At 44.2% G+C, this 18852-nt stretch overlaps 1 protein-coding gene across 2 annotated transcripts in view; it reads right to left on the bottom strand.

Annotated features, from left to right (window-relative positions):
* The window catches only part of RNF144B (ring finger protein 144B), a 135984-nt gene that overhangs the window by 42382 nt on the left and 74750 nt on the right, over positions 1-18852 (bottom strand). For both annotated transcript variants that reach the window (XM_069730850.1, XM_069730851.1), the window contains one exon: positions 6417-6521. In XM_069730850.1, coding sequence (XP_069586951.1) covers positions 6417-6521 — 105 coding nt within the window. The remainder of the gene's footprint in view (positions 1-6416; positions 6522-18852) is intronic.

Genomic DNA, 18852 nt, shown 5'->3' with positions numbered 1-18852 from the left:
TAGGTATATTTGGCTTGAGAGGGTCTGGAAGATTAGGTAGACAAAATGATGAAAACTTTTTCCAGATTTTATTGTAGCTGGCGTTTGTTACTGGTTTTCTAGATTTTTGCAGGGTAGCTATGACAGGGTTTGATAACCCTTTTGCTTTCAATACCTGGGCTTCAGTAACCACGCCGATAAGTTCCATCTCTGAGGGTCTGAGTGGAGTATGGGTCCCTGAGAGAGGATATTGTCCTTTACTGGTAACATTACTGGCCAGTCCAGCTGTAGCTGGATGATCAAGTTGAACCAACTTCTTTTGGGCCATAACGGAGCTATCAAAATAGCCAGGGTCCTTTCTATCGGTATTTTCCATTGAAGCTTTGCAAGAATTGGGATTGGTGGAAACGCACAGGCTAGATGAGAATGCCAATCTTGGACTAAGGCATCTACTCTGGGATTGCCTCTTGGGTTCAAGGAGAAGGTTTCGACCTTTGCGTTTTGGTGAGAGGCAAAGAGGTCGGCTTCTGGGAGACCCCACTTGCGTACTAGCATGTTGAATGTTTGCTGATCCAGGCTCCATTCACCAGGATGAATGTACTGGCGACACAGGTAATCTGCCTGAATATTGGCAGCACCTTTCAGGTGAATTGCCGTCAGGGACAGTTAGTGTTTTTCGGCCCAACAAAAAATTTGAGCGGAGATTTTCTTTAAGCTGAGGAATTTTGTACTGCCCTGGTGCTTTATGTGAGCCACCGTGGTCATGGCTGAATATATCTGAACATGTTGTCCAGAAATCTGACGACTTGCTGCTAACAGGGCCTCTTCCACGGCTTTGAGCTCTCTGAAATTTGACGATTTCCCTCTGATCGACTGGTCTCAAAGACCTTGATAAGGAACATGGTTTATTATGGCTCCCCAGCCCCTCTTGCTGGCATCTGACTTGATCGTGGTTAGAGGGAACTGAATCCAACTCACACCCTTGAGGAGGATTCTAGAATTCATCCACCATGTTAAGGATGCTTTCACTCGCCCTGGTGTGTGGATCCTTTTGGTAGAGTGCCAGGACGACCATCCCAATTGTCTAGAATGTGGGCTTGAAGGATTCTTGAGTGGGCTTGAACTCAAGCCACCGACTGTATGCAGGCTGTCATGGAGCCTAAGAGTGACATTCCCTCTCGGAGAGTAGGAGATCTCATTTCTTTGAATTTTCTGATCTTTGCTACTAATGGTAGTCTGTGATTGTCTGGAAGAAAGGACATTTGTTTTGCAGAGTCCAGAATCACTCCCAAAAAATTTCTGGTTTTTGAGGGTTGAAGCTGGGATTTTTTTATATTTGGAATCCAACCCAGAGACCTCAATATCTCTAAAGTGGTTGACACATGGGATATCAGGGTCATCTCGGTGGGAGCTACTATCAGGAGATCGTCCAGATAGGGCACTATACAGACACCTTGTTTCCAGATAAATGACACCGCCTCTGCCATTATCTTGGAGAACACTCTCGGTGCTGAAGAAATACCGAAGGGAAGGACTCCAAACTGATAGTGCTCCACTTGACTCCCCTGTATCGCAAACCTGAGATATTTTCTGTGTCTTGGGTGAATAGGAATGTGAAAATATGCATCCTTTAGATCGATGGTTGCCATAAAGAAGTGATGCCCTATCAAGGGAATGGCTGATTTTACAGACTCCATCTTGAACTTGCGATATTTCACATGTTGATTTAGACCCTTTAAATTTATAATAATACGGACGTCCGCTGATGGTTTGGGTACCAGGAATAATCGGGAATAATGTCATAGCCACCCATTCAGATTGTGGAACTGGGGAGATCACGTTTGATTTCATAAGATCTTTAAGACCTAATGTCAATAAATTGTGATCTTTTAATGTTGGAAGGGTTGTAATTTTTAGACCCTGAGGGGGGAGGAAATTAACTATCAATAGGCACTCCTTGATAACATTGAGAACCCAGTGGGAACTGGTGATGTTTTCGCACTGACCCACATATTTTGAGAGTCTTCCCCCACACCGGGTCGGAGTCATTGTTTGTCACGTTGGGATTGCTGCTGCTGCTGCTGTTGTGGGACAAAAATATTTTTCCCTCTACCTTTTGCATAGCTCCATCTGCGGGTTTTGCCTTTACCTCTCGCTTGAGGGTGGATACTGTGGGGCATGAAAAAAATGTTTCCTAGGTGGTTTTTGCTCCGGGAGAGCCTTTTTCTTGTCAGTAGCTTTGTCAAGAATGTCACCTAAGGCCAGACCGAAAACATTTTCCCTTAAAGGGAATGGCACACAATTTGGCTTTAGAAGTAATATCACCACTCCATATTTTAAGCCAGAGAGCTCTTCTGGCAGAGTTGGAAAGCACTAGGGATCTGGCGGCAACTAACAGATTCCAGAGAAGCATCCGCCAGGAAACCAGTAGCCCTATGTAGAATAGGGAGCGAATCTAACATCTCGCCTCTTGAGGTACCTTGAGATATGCGAGTTTCCAATTTTTGTAGCCAGCGGGAGAGGGCCTTAGCTACACAAGTAGAGGCAATGTTAGCCTTAAGGACAGATGTAGAAGTTTCCCATGACTTCTTCAGGAGACTTTCAATCTTCCTATCCATAGGATCCTTCAATTGTGAAGAATCCTCAAAAGGGAGCGCTGTTCTCTTGGCAACTCTAGCCACCTGAACATCAACCTTGGGAATGTCCAATTTAACAAATTCACCCTCTAGAGGAAATCTGTGTTTCATTTCTGAAGGGGTGCTAAAGCGGTTCTCTGGCAGTTCCCATTCCTGATCAATCATACTAACAATGTTAGCGTGCACTGGGAACCCCACCCTTTTCTCCGATCTGAGCCCGCCGAACATTTGATCCTGTATAGACTGAGGTTCAGGTTCCTCTTCTAGTCCCATAGTGTTACGAACAGCAGACACTAGATCCTCAATATAATCTGAGGAGAAGAGGTATTTTCTGACCTCAGCCTTAGGTAATACTGGATCTTCCCAACCAACGGATGAGGTATGAGAGAGGTCTGAATCAGAATCAGATTCCACAACCTGAATCTTCCTCTTTTTAGCTGGGGTATGTGGTGGCGGAGGTGGAGGTGTAAAAGCTGCCACGGAAGATTGTACCTCCTGTTTAACAAGAGAGCGTATTTAATCTAGCAGAGATGGTTGCTCGGCTTTTACCGTCCTGTCAGTGCATGGCTGGCAGAGTTTTTTTTATCCCAGTGAGGAGGGAATTTAACATTACAGACCGGGCACTTCTTTCTATAGGCAGTTTTAGGGGTAGACTTTTCTCCCTAAAATAGAAAGGGAGAGAGGAGTGAGGACAGATAAACCCCCTAAAGGTACTACCTCCCGGATCCCATCCCTGCATACACTCACTGTAGCAGGGGTAGCGCTGGGCTCTGCAGATGCAGGGCATGAAGAGCCATCCATACTGAGGGAATTTAGCCTTACCTCAGTGGTGGCTTCAGCAGGATTTTTATAGACCTCTGTCCCAGCACCTGCTTCCAGCATTCGTACACTCACCCTCCCCCTCCAGGATCTATGTGTCAGACACCATCCGGCCTGACACGTCAGCCGGCGAAACCTGGAAGTACCGGCTTCAGGGAGATACGAAAACTGGAAGTGACACGTGCGCGACCGCTGACGTCACTTCCGGAACGCCGAGCAGAATGGAGGGGGAGAAGCCGGGAAGCTCAGAGAGGAACCCGGCTGGGGATCCCAGGCCTGCTTTGCCCTCTTGGGGGCACGGGAAGGCCGGGAAGGGGTCCTGAGGTACCTGCATGCAGGACGACGGGAGCAGCACAGGAGGAGGCAAGGAGCGACCGCCAGCTGCCCGGCTTAACAGGCAAAGCCTGTAAGAGGTACTGCAGTCGCCGGCCACTACAGCACATGGAACACCTCTCCCTGTCCCATGGGGAACAGGAAAGACACTGGCAAGTGGGAGGTGGGAGGTCCTTTCAACCTCTCTGTATTTCCTGTTCCCCATTAGGGCAAAGAGACAACCTACATATGCCGTCGTGGAAGGGGACTACAAAAAATGCAGCTATTTAGTTGCCCAAAATGGCGACGTTTGTCTCAGGATTGTGAGCCTTTCTCAAGCTTGAGAAAGGCTCACAATCGAGCTGAAACATCGCCATTTTGGGCAATTAAATATCCGCTTTTTTTCACCCTGAACTGTTGTGCTGCCTTCGTTTTTTTTGGCTGTCTAATATTTAAAAAAAACAAAAAAACAACACACTTAAAATATTTCAGATCACCAAACATGCAAACCCCTTTTAACACAACTGCATACATAACCTGCACCAAGAGTAAGGACTCCCAATGCCAGGAAACTTACTGGGACTGGATAAGAACCAGGCTCTGCAGATGCATAGCGGGAATAACAACTTCCCTCCAGGATATCAAAAAGGATCGGTCATACCTTAGGGTTTCTTCTGTCCAGGGCACTTACATAGAAGTGACCGGACCCAGCGCCTTCATCTCATTAGACGAGACACCTCCTCCTCATCCAATAGTGAAAATAATGGGTGGGAGCCCTTGTAGTGACCGGCGGTTATCCAGTCACCAAATCCGCTTCTGTAACCGGCCACCACATTGAAACATGCATTCCAATGTGGAAAGCAACAGCAGTTGATGCTGCAAGGGGGCAGCCAGCATCGTACAGCTCTTCCGGCAAACATGCGCACTTTACATACGAGTTCCAGAGTGAAAGGCAACCAGAAGAGATGCTGCTGGCGTCACCTCCGGCTGTCCGGCACACAGGGAAGGGGAGAGGAGTGAAGCTGGTGAGCTCGGGGAGGACCACATCCTGAAACAAACTTTACCCGAGGATGCAGAAAGGATGGGAAGTTCTGAGTCTGAGGAGACAGGAGCAGCATGTAGAGGAAAGGCACAGAAGTCATTCTCCGCTGCCTGGCTTATTCAGGTAAATAACAGTCTCTGCCGCCGGCCACAGAGCACCACAGGTATGACCTCTTCATCCCTATAGGGACAGGAAAAACACTGGCAAGAGGATGTGGGAGGGGCCAACACTTTTGTGTTTTCTGTCCCTATTAGAGTGGGGTGACAGCCTCCTCCTATGGTGCTGTTGTGGAGGGGTATTTGAGAAAATAATGGTATATATATTTAAAATTGAAAACATTGCAGCTCTCAAAAAAAATATTTTTTAAAGCACTTAAAAATAAATTAAACAAATAATTTTGTTGTTGCCATAACTGTACTGATCTTGAGAATTATATTTCCAGGTAGTTTTTAACGTATAATAAATGCTGTATATAAACTCACTAAAAAACAATGGAATTGTGCTTTTTTGTCTACTTGTTTCCCTGCTTTCCAGTACATTACATAATAAAATTAATGGTGTCATTCAAATGAACAGCTCGTCCTGCAAATAACAATGCCTTATACAGGTATGTTGACAGAAAAATAAAATTATGGCTCTGGAATAAGGGGAAGAAAAAAAATGAATAAAAAAGAGCAAAAATGGAAAATAGCACAAAAAAAATATGTTGAGAGAAAAATAAAAAAATGTAGGTCTTTGAACAAGGGGAGGAGGAGTGGAAAGTGACAAAGCAAAAAATGTCAGGTCCTTAAAAGGTTAATCAAAAAACGGATGTTCTTGCAATGTGTATATGACAATCATAGGTGGATGGTAAACCTGATAGACTGGTGACTAATGTGACCAGAGCCTTACCAGTGTATTTAATAATTTCATTTAAAATGTAATAAGTTTGTGGAACACAATGTTCAAAATAAATAGCATTTCATGGAATATAAGCAAGAATGCTGGCACACCGGTGGAAAACATGGAGATAAAATAAATTTCCACAATAAAAAGATAACATTCAACCAACCATCTGGATGTGTGCCATGGGCAAAACCACTTTCTTTCCCCCCACATATATATTCTAAAGGTACAAATATACACAGAATACGATATGTAGAAATATAGATTGAGGATCTGAGTGGCAAGCAAGTTATCGGCACAGAAAACTGGCTGTTATTGAGATTTTAAAAGATCATAAAAATACGTATTTACTAATGTCCGGCTCTCACGTCCCATTCTTATTGCCACAACAAAAACACAATTTTGTTGGCATATGATTGTGCAGAAGCATGCCAACAAGGAAGAAGTGAGTCACGCCAGCCTGAATATACAGGACACCGCAGTCATAAGGCACAGCAGTCACTTGTAGGTTACAAGTTCATAGAAGATTAGGAGATTTTTCAGTGGATATAACATATCTAAAAGGTAAACATTACTGCAAGGCATAAAGAGGAACAAAAACTCCATTGTGACATTCAGGGCAATTAGATATCGATGGCAGGTATACATTACTGTTAAGTAAAACACCTCAACAGGTTAGAAATAATGTTGACTTCTCTAATAAAAACAAAAAACAAAATGGGAAGCAGTTTAGATGTCCATACCTCTGCTTCCTGAAGGAGACCCCGGTTTGAACACACCATGTCTGGGCATGTGATAGGAGAACCGAATCCTTCACGAATTGCCAACTGTACATATTGTCTGAGGCACTAGAGGGGACAAAAAGCACTTGATCAATATAAGTGTAGGCACATTTTGATTACTTAACATTACCATGTTCACAAATTCGTGTGCAAAAATATTCTAATCTTGATTGTCTAATCTGCTTCAAAACTCTTAAGACATAATTAAAAGGGAATTTATCAGCAGGTTTATGCTATGTAATATGAGAGCAGCATGATGTAGTGGCAAAGACTCCAATTCCAATGAGGTGCCCCTTACTGGGCTTCTTGTTGTATTTTCAATAAAATTTGTATTTTTAAAGTCAGCAGGATATCACTAGAGGACTAGTTGACACATGCCATGTAGCCCTCCTGCTCCAATTGGCATCTTTTTGTGTACTCTGTATATTGGCAGATAGGTGGGAATCCATGGTTTTGGCGGGGCTATACTGAGCTCAGCATTAGAGAACTGCTAGATCTGCAGCAGACAAAACTGTGATTTTAATCAAAACTACAACAAGCAGCAGAGTAAAGGTACCGTCACATTTAGCGACACTGCAGCGATATAGACAACGATGCCGATCGCTACAGTGTCGCTGTTTAGGTCGTTGTGTGGTCGCAGGAGAGCTGTCACACAGACAGCTCTCCAGCAACCAACGATGCCGAAGTCCCCGGGTAACCAGGGTAAACATCGGGTTACTAAGCGCAGGGCCGCGCTTAGTAGCCCAATGTTTACCCTGGCTACCATTGCAAAAGTAAAAAAACAAACAGTACATACTTACATTCCGGTGTCTGTCACGTCCCATGGCGTCAGCTTCCCTGCACTGTGTCAGCGCCGGCCGGCCGTAAAGCAGAGCACAGCGGTGATGTCACCGCTGTGCTCTGCTTTACGGCCGGCGCTGACAGTCAGTGCGGGAAGCTGATGCCAGGGGACGTGACAGACACCGGAATGTGAGTATGTAGTGTTTATTTTTTTTTTTAACTTTTACAATGGTAACCAGGGTAATCATCGGGTTACTAAGCGCGGCCCTGCACTTAGTAACCTGATATTTACCCTGGTTACCAGTGAACACATCGCTGGATCGGCGTCACACACGCCGATCCAGCGATGACAGCGGGTGATCAACGACCAAAAAAAAAGGTCCTGATCATTCCCAGCGACCAACGATCTCCCAGCAGGGGCCTGATCGTTGGTCACTGTCACGCATAACGATTTCGTTAATTATATCGTTGCTACGTCACAAAAAGCAACGATATCGTTAACGAAATCGTTATGTGTGAAGGTACCTTAAGGCTAGGTTCACGTTGCGTTAGTGCAGGCCGTTCAACGCATACGTTAAACGGACTGCGCTAACGCAAGTACCGACTTTGGCACAGCGCTAGTGCAGATGGAGCATTGTGGGCATGCGCTAGCGATGCGTCCGACATTGCATTCAATGGCTGCATTAACGGACTACGTTACACAGTGTTATGCCGCGGTGTAACATAGTCCGTTTAACGGAGACACTGAACGCAGTGTGAACCCGGCCTAAGGCCCACATCACCGTAATCAGAGTCATTGTGATGATGCTCTTAGATTACATAGCAAAAACCTGGTGACCGATTCCCTTTCAAATGAAAGTCATTTTGTAGATGGGGGTATAACTCTCTGATGGCTGGGGTCTGACTGTTGGGGCACCCAGCGATTCCTAATGGGACTCTGGATCTGGTGTACACTTTCAACGTCTGCTCTATTCAGTATCTATTGGAATGCTAGAGAAAGCTGCTGTGCTCGTTTTTTTTTTGTAAGTCAACCCTGCACACCTCTGCTGTATTATTCAAGATGGGCTTTCCAGAGCCAGATTCTCTGGATTGCTGGGAGCCCAGTGGTCTGACTCCCAGACATACCGTAAGTAAAATATCACCAATCTTATAGACAGGGAATGATTATTTTGAGTAACCCTTTAAAATGATAGACAATGTATCTAAATAGCTACCATTATGCAGGTTGCAGCTTTTTCCAGCAATATTAGCCGATCAAATAACACATTGCTCCAGTTTTTTGTTTGTTTTTTAATTGCACAGCTGGAGAGAGGCTTTAAATATAATTCCCATGTCTCATACTCACCTGCAGCTTCAATGTTTCAGAGAGCTACGTGGGGGTTACTTTTCAATAAAAGTCTATGAGCGCCTCATTCTGGCTCTTGCATTGAGAGCTTATGACATAGCTTATGACTTCCAGCCAGTCAAAAGCTGTGAAAACAAGATGGCGCCGAGGGACTGGAGCAGAGTCGAAAAGTGGTGAAGATTCCGGAGGGCGAGTATGTGACCGGGAGAATGGGGCTTACATTTAAAACGCCACTCCAGTGCTGGATAAAAACAAAAAAAATGAATTAAAAAAACAAACAAAAAAAAAAAACAGCTCTGGAGTGGTGCTTTAACCCCTTAGCGACCGCCGATACGCCTTTTAACGGCGGCCGCTAAGGGTACTTAAACCACAGCGCCGTTAATTAACGGCGCTGTGGAAAAAGTGTATAGCGCCCCCCACAGGCCGATTTTCTCCGGGGTCTCGGCTGCCGAGGGTAGCCGAGACCCCAGAGAACATGATTCGGGGGGTTTTTAACCCTCCCCGCATTTGCGATCGCCGGTAATTAACCGTTTACCGGCGATCGCAAAAAAAAAAAAAAAAAAAAAAAAAAAGCGATCTCTTTTTAATTTCTCTGTCCTCCGATGTGATCGCACATCGGAGGACAGAGAAAAGGGGTCCCAGGTGGCCCCCCAATACTCACCTAGCTCCCCCGATGCTCCTCGTGTCTCCCGGTGGGCGCCGCCATCTTCAAAATGGCGGGCGCATGCGCAGTGCGCCCGCCGGCCGGCACCGGGAGAATCTTTGGGGTCTCGGCTGCCTGGGGTAGCCGAGACCCCAAAGAGCATGATCGGGGGTCGGTTTTAGCGACCCCTGTTTTGCGATCGCCGGTAATTAACTGTTTACCGGCGACCGCAAAAAAAAAAAAAAAAAAAAAAGTAAAGTGTAATTCTCTGTCCTCTGATGTGATCGCACATCAGAGGACAGAGAAATAGGGGGATTCGGGGACCCTAGCATACTCACCTAGGTCCCTGGATCCTCTTGCTGCTCCTCCTGGCCGCCGGCAGAAGAGAACATGGCGGACGCATGCCCAGTGCGCCCGCCATCTGTCTCCATCTGCCGGCCGGCAGGAGAACAGCGGTTAGGGCTAAAATTAGGGTTAGGGTTAGGGTTAGGGGTAGGGTTAGGGGTAGGGTAGGGTTAGGGGTAGGGTTAGGGGTAGGGTTAGGGGTAGGGTTAGGGGTAGGGTTAGGGGTAGGGTTAGGGGTAGGGTTAGGGGTAGGGTTAGGTTAGGGTTAGGGGTAGGGTTAGGGTAGGGTTAGGGCTAGGGTTAGGTTAGGGGTAGGGTTACGGCTAGGGTTAGGTTAGGGGTAGGGTTAGGTTAGGGGTAGGGTTACGGCTAGGGTTAGGTTAGGGGTAGGGTTAGGTTAGGGGTAGGGTTAGGTTAGGGGTAGGGTTGGGGCTAAATTTAGGGTTAGGGTTGGGGCTAAATTTAGGGTTAGGGTTGGGGCTAAATTTAGGGTTAGGCTTCTTTCACACTTACGTCGGAACGGGGCCGTCGCAATGCGTCGGCCCGACATACCGACGCACGTTGTGAAAATTGTGCACAACGTGGGCAGCAGCTGTAGTTTTTCAACGCATCCGCTGCCCAATCTATGTCCTGGGGAGGAGGGGGCGGAGTTACGGCCACGCATGCGCGGTCAGAAATGGCGGATGCGACGTACAAAAAAAACGTTTCATTGAACGTTTTTTTGTGCCGACGCTCCGCCAAAACACAACTGATCCAGTGCACGACGGACGCGACGTGTGGCCATCCGTCACGATCCGTCGGCAATACTATGGGCAAAAAACGCATCCTGCGGGCACATTTGCAGGATCCGTTTCTTGTCCAAAACGACGGATTGCGACGGAATGCCAAACAACGCAAGTGTGAAAGTAGCCTTAGGGCTAGGGTTAGGGTTGGGGCTAAAGTTAGGGCTAGGGTTGGGGCTAAAGTTAGGGTTAGAGCTGGGATTAGGTTTAGGGTTTGGATTAGGGTTGGTATTAGGGTTAGGGTTGGCATTAGGGTTACGCTTGGGATTAGGGTTAGGTTTGGGATTAGGGTTAAGGTTAGGGTTGTGATTAGGGGTGTATTGGGATTAGGGTTAGGTTTGAGGTTAGGGTTGAGATTAGGATTAGGGGTGTGTTGGATTTAGGGTTTTGATTAGGGTTATGGTTAGGGTTGACATTAGGGTTGTTTTGGGGTAAGGGTTGTGATTATGGTTAGGGTTAGTGATTAGGATTATGGATCAGGTTGGGATTAGGGTTAGGGGTTGGAGCTAGAATTGGGGGGTTTCCACTGTTTAGGTACATCAGGGGGTCTCCAAACACGACAGCCAATTTTGCGCTCAAAAAGTCAAATGGTGCTCCCTCCCTTCTGAGCTCTGCCGTGCGCCCAAACAGTGGGTTACCCCCACATAAGGGGCATCAGCGTACTCGGGATAAATTGGACAACAACTTCTGGGGTCCAATTTCTCTTGTTACCCTTGTGAAAATAAAAACTTGGGGGCTACAAAATCTTTTTTGTGAAAAAAAAAAATATTTTTTATTTTCACGACTCTGCATTCTAAACTTCTGTGAAGCACTTGGGCATTCAAAGTTCTCACCACACATCTAGATAAGTTCCTTGGGGGGTCTAGTTTCCAAAATGGGGTCACTTGTGGGGGGTTACTACAGTTTAGGTATATCAGGGGCTCTGCAATCGCAACATAATGCCCACAGACCATTCTATCAAAGTCTGCATTCCAAAAAGGCGCTCCTTCCCTTCCGAGCTCTGCCGTGCGCCCAAACAGTGGTTTACCCCCACATATGGCACATCAGCGTACTCGGGATAAATTGGACAACAACTATTGCAGTCCAATTTCTCCTGTTACCCTTGTGAAAATAAAAACTTGGGGGCTACAAAATCTTTTTTGTGAAAAAAAAAATATTTTTTATTTTCACGACTCTGCATTCTAAACTTCTGTGAAGCACTTGGGCATTCAAAGTTCTCACCACACATCTAGATAAGTTCCTTGGGGGGTCTAGTTTCCAAAATGGGGTCACTTGTGGAGGGTTTCTACTGGTTAGGTACATCAGGGGCTCTGCAAATGCAACATAATACCCGCAGACCATTCTATCAAAGTCTGCATTCCAAAACGGCGCTCCTTCCTTCCGAGCTCTGCCGTGCGCCCAAACAGTGGTTTACCCCCACATATGGGGTACCAGCATACTCAAGACAAATTGGACAACAACTTTTGGGGTCCAATTTCTCTTGTTACCCTTGTAAAAAAAAAAACTTGGGGGCTACAATATCTTTTTTGTGGAAAAAAAAATATTTTTTATTTTCACGGCTCTGCATTATAAACTTCTGTGAAGCACTTGGGCATTCAAGGTTCTCACCACACATCTAGATAAGTTCCATGGGGGGTCTAGTTTCCAAAATGGGGTCACTTGTGGGGGATTTCCACTGTTTAGGCACATCAGGGGCTCTCCAAACGCGACATGGCGTCCGATCTCAATTCCAGCCAATTCTGCATTGAAAAAGTAAAACGGCACTCCTTCTCTTCCAAGCTCTGCGGTGCGCCCTAACAGTGGTTTACCCCCACATATTGGGTATCAGCGTACTCAGGAGAAATTGCACAACAACTTTTGTGGTCTAATTTCTCCTGTTACCCTTGTGAAAATAAAAATTTGTGGGCAAAAAGATCATTTTTGTAGAAAAAATGCGATTTTTTTTTTTTCACGGCTCTACGTTATAAACTTCTGTGAAGCACATGGGGGTTCAAAGTGCTCGCCACACATCTAGATAAGTTCCATAAGGGGTCTAGTTTCCAAAATGGTGTCACTTGTGGGGGGTTTCCACTGTTTAGGCACATCAGGGGCTCTCCAAACGCGACATGGCGTCCAATCTCAATTCCAGCCAATTCTACATTGAAAAAGTAAAACGGCGCTCCTTCACTTCCAAGCTCTGCGGTGCGCCCAAACAGTGGTTTACCCTCACATATGGGGTATCGACGTATTCAGGAGAAATCGCACAACAACTTTTGTGGTCTAATTTCTCCTGTTACCCTTGTGAAAATAAGAATTTGTGGGCAAAAAGATCATTTTTGTGTAAACAAAAGCGATTTTTTTATTTTCACGGCTCTACGTTATAAACTTCTGTGAAGCACTTGGGGGTTCAAAGTGCTCGCCACACATCTAGATAAGTTCCTTAAGGGGTCTAGTTTCCAAAATGGTGTCACTTGTGGGGGGTTTCCACTGTTTAGGCACATCAGGGGCTCTCTAAACGTGACATGGCGTCCGATCTCAATTCCAGCCAATTCTGCATTGAAAAAGTCAAACGGCGCTCCTTCACTTCTAAGTTCTGCGGTGCGCCCTAACAGTGGTTTACCCCCACATATGGGGTATTGGCGTATTCAGGAGAAATTGCATAACAAAATTTATGGTTACATTTCTGTTTTTACACTTGTGAAAATAAAAAAAATGGTTCTGAATTAAGATGTTTGCAAAAAAAAGTTAAATGTTCATTTTTTCCTTCCACATGGTTTCAGTTCCTGTGAAGCACGTAAAGGGTTAATAAACTTCTTGAATGTGGTTTTGAGAACCTTGAGGGGTGTAGTTTTTAGAATGGTGTCACACTTCATTATTTTCTATCATATAGACCCCTCAAAATGACTTCAAATGTGATGTGGTCCCTAAAAAAAAATGGTGTTGTAAAAATGAGAAATTGCTGGTCAACTTTTAACCCTTATAACTCCCTAACAAAAAAAAATTTTGTTTCCAAAATTGTGCTGATGTAAAGTAGACATGTGGGAAATGTTATTTATTAACTATTTTTCGTGACATATCTCTCTGATTTAAGGGCATAAAAATACAAAGTTTGAAAATTGCAAAATTTTAAAAATTTTCGCCATATTTCCGTTTTTTTCATAAATAATCGCAAGTAATATCGAAGAAATGTTACCACTAACATGAAGTACAATATGTCACGAAAAAACAATCTCAGAATCAGCGGGATCCGTTGAAGAGTTCCAGAGTTATAACCTCAAAGTGACAGTGGTCAGAATTGCAAAAATTGGCTCGGTCATTAAGTACCAAATTGGCTCTGTCACTAAGGGGTTAATGATTCTGAAGCCAGACCTGAAAGGAATTACCTGCAACAGGTCAATTTGCACAACAGCAGTTTTTACCATTGGAAAAAAAAAAATGCAACATGTAAACAAGCTCGTTCAAAATTTAATTTTGACTTTTGGGTCCATGAAGGATTTCAAAACTCTATTTAAAGAATTCATAATTACAGCACAATAACTTTTATCAAGAAAGCAATATAAAATATGTAAACAAATATTACAACGGTTTTCTATAGCTGTAAATATAGAGAATCTGTATACAATTGTATCGTATAGGGTAAACAGTGACTTTATGGTAGAATAGTCAAAAGGTACCTCATGATGATGCTCAGTGTGGATAATTCACTTTACAATACCATGGTTGCAAAAAAAAATCCAGTGGGCATTACTGTAAATAGTATGGCAACAAACAATGTATTTTCCCTTGATGAAGCTGCTGCTAGCAGGGATACGTGCAAGATCTACACTATAAACTTGCCACTTAACGTTCATTTTTTTATTCTCTCCCAGAGATTTTGGACATCACATTATGGGTTTAGCAATAATAATTTGATTATTTGGAACTAATTTACAAGTGTATAAACATAATTCTTACATATGAGCATACTTAGAATTATCTTATGCCACGCTGGATACATTTCTCGCTCTAGTTATTTATGGTTGTAGAGTATTTTATTCATGATATATAGATAGATAGATAGATAGATAGATAGATAGATAGATAGATAGATCTATCTATATCTAAGGGATACTTCTGTCTGTCTGGCGGAAATCCCGCGTCGCTGATTGGTCTCGCCAGCTGCCTGTCCTGGCTGCTGCAACCAATCAGCTACGGGCACAGTCAGGACGAGAAATAGTCCCTCCCTACTTCCATCCAGTCAGTGCCCGCTCCATACTCCCATCCAGTTACCGCTCACACAGGGTTAATGCTAGTGTTAACGGACCGCGTTATGTCGCGGGTAAAGCACTCAGTTAACACTGCTATTAACCCTGTGTGTCCCCAACTTTTTACTATTGATGCTGCCTATGCAGCATCAATAGTAAAAAGATCTAATTTTAAAAATAAAAAAACAAAACCTGCTATTCTCACCTTCCGTCAGACAATGCGCTCGCGCCTGCCGCCAGCTTCCATTCCCAGAGATGCATTGCGAAATTACCCAGAAGACTTAGCGGTCTCGCGGGACCACCAAGTCATCTGGGTAATTTCGCAATGCATCCTGGGAACGGAAGATGGCGGCAGCCGCGCGAGCATCGGCTCAGCTTCACTGGACCCCAGCGGGTGAGTATATCACTTTTTTATTTTAATTACACGGTGAGTGGCCGGGCTCGGGCGTAGTGATCTATGTGTACGGTGGCACCAGCTGTGCGGAGTAGTCGTGTATCATATGAAGCTGTATGGGACTATTTACTTCTATGGGCAGTGTTAGATATTATGTGGGCTGTGCTATATATTACGTGGGCTGTGTTATATATTACGTGGACAGTGTTATATACTACGTGGCGAGACCAATCAGCGAATGAATAACCGTGACAGACAGAAGGACAGACGGAAGTGACCCTTTGACAATTATATACCCTGTTTCCCCGAAAATAAGACACCGTCTTATATTAATTTTTGCTCCGAAAGTTGCACCATGTCTTATTTTCTCAAGAAAAAGAATTGACAAATTTTTTTTTTTTAACAAAAAAATTAACATTTAACGCTCATGTCTAGGGGTAAAAATATACCGTATCACCATTGTTTACAGTATTTCTATTACAGTACGGTACTTTACGGTAGACCGTTCAGCAGAAAAGCAGACAAATCAAAGTAACACACTACGGTACGGTACTGTAATTGCCTGACTCCCACACAGGGGGGGGGGGGGTGCCTTATATTAGCAGGCACAGTGCTCCCCCTAGCATGCCTTACTTTTGGGGGGCGCCCTATTTTCGGGGAAACAGGGTGGTAGATATATTGAAGAAACACAAAGTATCACAGGTTTTCCTCCTGCGGTTGTTGGTACCATGTTCTTTACAGTCTGCAAAGCTCTTCTCTTCTTAAAATGGCAGCTGATGAAGAAAAATGTGACCAGATCAGTCAGTCAATCAGCCTCGTTCATATGAAAAAACAGCTATGAGCAGCGTTTTTCTATTAAAAGAAGAACTGATTGACAGATCTGGTCACATGCTCCTCCACAACCAGCCATACAGCAGAGCTGTGCAGTCTTTAACCCTCCGTCACATACAACTGATCTGACAGGCGCTTCTCTTTTACTTTCATTTCTCCTTCCTCACCAGATTGTGAGGAAACCCCCTCCCTCCAGGTAGTCTCCTGTCTCTTGAAGGTCTGTGAAACCTGATATCACAGTTGGATTTCAGAGCTTATGGGGAGAGGATATAACTGCACAGCTCTCTCAGGCTCATTGTATGTGAATATGTCACATTCAGTAAGGTTGGTATTTTATGTTTTTATTCATCACAATAGTTTATTTAGCTTGTTTTATGAATGTATAGCACAAAATGTGAGGATAGTTCATAGAAATAAGGGAGATTTTATAAAAGAAAGTGTGCTGCTCAGGCATATACAGTAGTTCCCTAACATATTCCTTCTCTTGCTTCAGATTATCTGCTGAAATGGAGAGGAAAATGTACAATTTATCCAAACAACTTGATGTTGAGGAAGTAACAAACATGCTGTTAGATGATAGAGACCTCACACTGAATGAGGATTTAGGAGAGGAAAGTGAGATTGATTCTCATGATGAGGTGGAAGAATGTGTCCTGGATTCTGAAACAGAGCAAGATGGTGACAGTGGTGAGGATGAAGAAGTTGGATCATATTACCGGTATATTGGAAAAGATAAAAATACTAAATGGAACAAGAAGCCATTCCAGAAAAAACATAGGGAACCTTTAAACATTATTACTCACCTTCCTGCAGTAATAGGAACTGCACGTAATGCAAAAACTGCAGTTGAATGCTGGAACAGTATATTTACAGATGACATTCTGGACTCTATTGTCACATATACCAACCAATATATAGACATTATAAAGGACAAGTACATCTGCAACAGAACCATCAAGCCCACAGATGAAATAGAACTGCGTGCTTTTTTTGGATTACTGTACCTTGCAGGAGCTTATAGGGCAAATAGACAAAGTTTGGAGGAACTTTGGGGTAAAGATGGGGATGGAGTTGAAAAATTTAGCCTTGTTACGTCCATAAACAGATTCAAGATTCTAATTCGTTGCCTTCGGTTTGACGACAGAACTACCCGAACGGAACGCAAAACACATGACCGACTTGCTCCAATTCGTGATATATTTCAAAGATTTGTTGTACATAGTGGATGCTTTCCTGAAACGGAAAGTACTTGCAAGCAGCATAATACAAAGAATAGCAGGTTTACCCAGAATCCTTTGCAGTAGGCGGAGCTATGCAAATCATCTCTTTCCACCCCAGTCTAATCCACAGCGCTTGGAATCGCCAAGCGTGGAATGCTGCGGATTAGTTTCTAAATTTACACAGCCAACCAATTCCTACCTGTGGACACGTGTTTCGGGCTTTAGGCCCTCATCAGCACAGGGCTGGAATTGGTTGGCTGTATGGAGTGGGGCTCGGTGAGCAAGCGATACATACATGCTAGCCACCTTAGGGAGAGACCCAAGTTGGGCTAAATGTAGCGGGACGAAAGAGACCGAAAAGCCCTCTACTTAAAGGAAATACATAGTGGATGCTTTCCTGAAACGGAAAGTACTTGCAAGCAGCATAATACAAAGAATAGCAGGTTTACCCAGAATCCTTTGCAGTAGGCGGAGCTATGCAAATCATCTCTTTCCACCCCAGTCTAATCCACAGCGCTTGGAATCGCCAAGCGTGCAATGCTGCGGATTAGTTTCTAAATTTACACAGCCAACCAATTCCTACCTGTGGACACGTGTTTCGGGCTTTAGGCCCTCATCAGCACAGGGCTGGAATTGGTTGGCTGTATGGGGTGGGGCTCGGTGAGCAAACGATACATACATGCTAGCCACCTTACAAGAACGGAAAGTACTTGCAAGCAGCATAATACAAAGAATTATGCGGATTAGACTGGGGTGGAAAGAGATGATTTGCATAGCTCCGCCTACTGCAAAGGATTCTGGGTAAACCTGCTATTCTTTGTATTATGCTGCTTGCAAGTACTTTCCGTTTCAGGAAAGCATCCACTATGTATTTCCTTTAAGTAGAGGGCTTTTCGGTCTCTTTCGTCCCGCTACATTTAGCCCAACTTGGGTCTCTCCCTAAGGTGGCTAGCATGTATGGAAAGATTTGTTGTAAACTGTAAACAAAGTTATTACCCTGGAGAGAATCTCACTATTGACGAAATGCTCCCTGGTTTTCGTGGTAGATGTGCCTTTCGTCAATATATTCCATCAAAGCCAAACAAATATGGAATAAAAATTTATGCCCTTGTTGATGCCAGTAAGACCTACACTTACAACCTGGAAGTTTATGCAGGAAAACAACCAGAAGGTCCTTACTGTGTGAGCAACAAACCCATTGATGTTGTAAAAAGACTGGCTGAACCCTTATTTGGATCGGGTCGCAATATTACAGCTGACAATTGGTTTACAAGTTGTGATCTGATTGATTATCTGAAAATTCAGAAGCTGTCATATGTGGGAACTGTAAGAAAAAACAAAAGGGAATTGCCGCCACAGTTTGTAAGTGTGAAAGAGAGACAACAGTACAGCAGTATGTTTGCATTCCATAATGGAAAGGCTTTAGTTTCCCATGTACCACATGCCAAAAAAATCGTACTTCTTCTATCAACACTTCATGATGATGCTGCCATCGATCCTGGGACTGGGGCAGAAAAAAAACCGGAGATAATCACATTTTACAATGCCACCAAAGGGGGTGTGGATACAGCAGATCAGATGTGCTCCACTTTCAACGTCAGCAGAAACATCAAACGCTGGCCAATGGTCATATTTTTTGCTATGTTGAATTTGGGTGGTATAAATTCACAAGTAATTTATCTTGAAAACAAGCTTGAACCACTCCGTAGACGATTGTATCTGAAAAAATTGGCCCATGAACTAGTACTTGGAGAGCTACGCAGGAGAAGCGTGAAAACAATCGGTATCCCCTCTCGCCTTCAAGTTCAGCTCAAAAGGTTCCGCCCAGAAGATG

Source organism: Ranitomeya imitator, chromosome 6 (genome assembly GCF_032444005.1).
Source record: "Ranitomeya imitator isolate aRanImi1 chromosome 6, aRanImi1.pri, whole genome shotgun sequence".
In the NCBI taxonomy this organism is placed as follows: Eukaryota; Metazoa; Chordata; class Amphibia; order Anura; family Dendrobatidae; genus Ranitomeya; species Ranitomeya imitator.
Note: the sequence above shows the minus strand (reverse complement) of the source record. Positions and strands in the feature narration are given on the sequence as shown.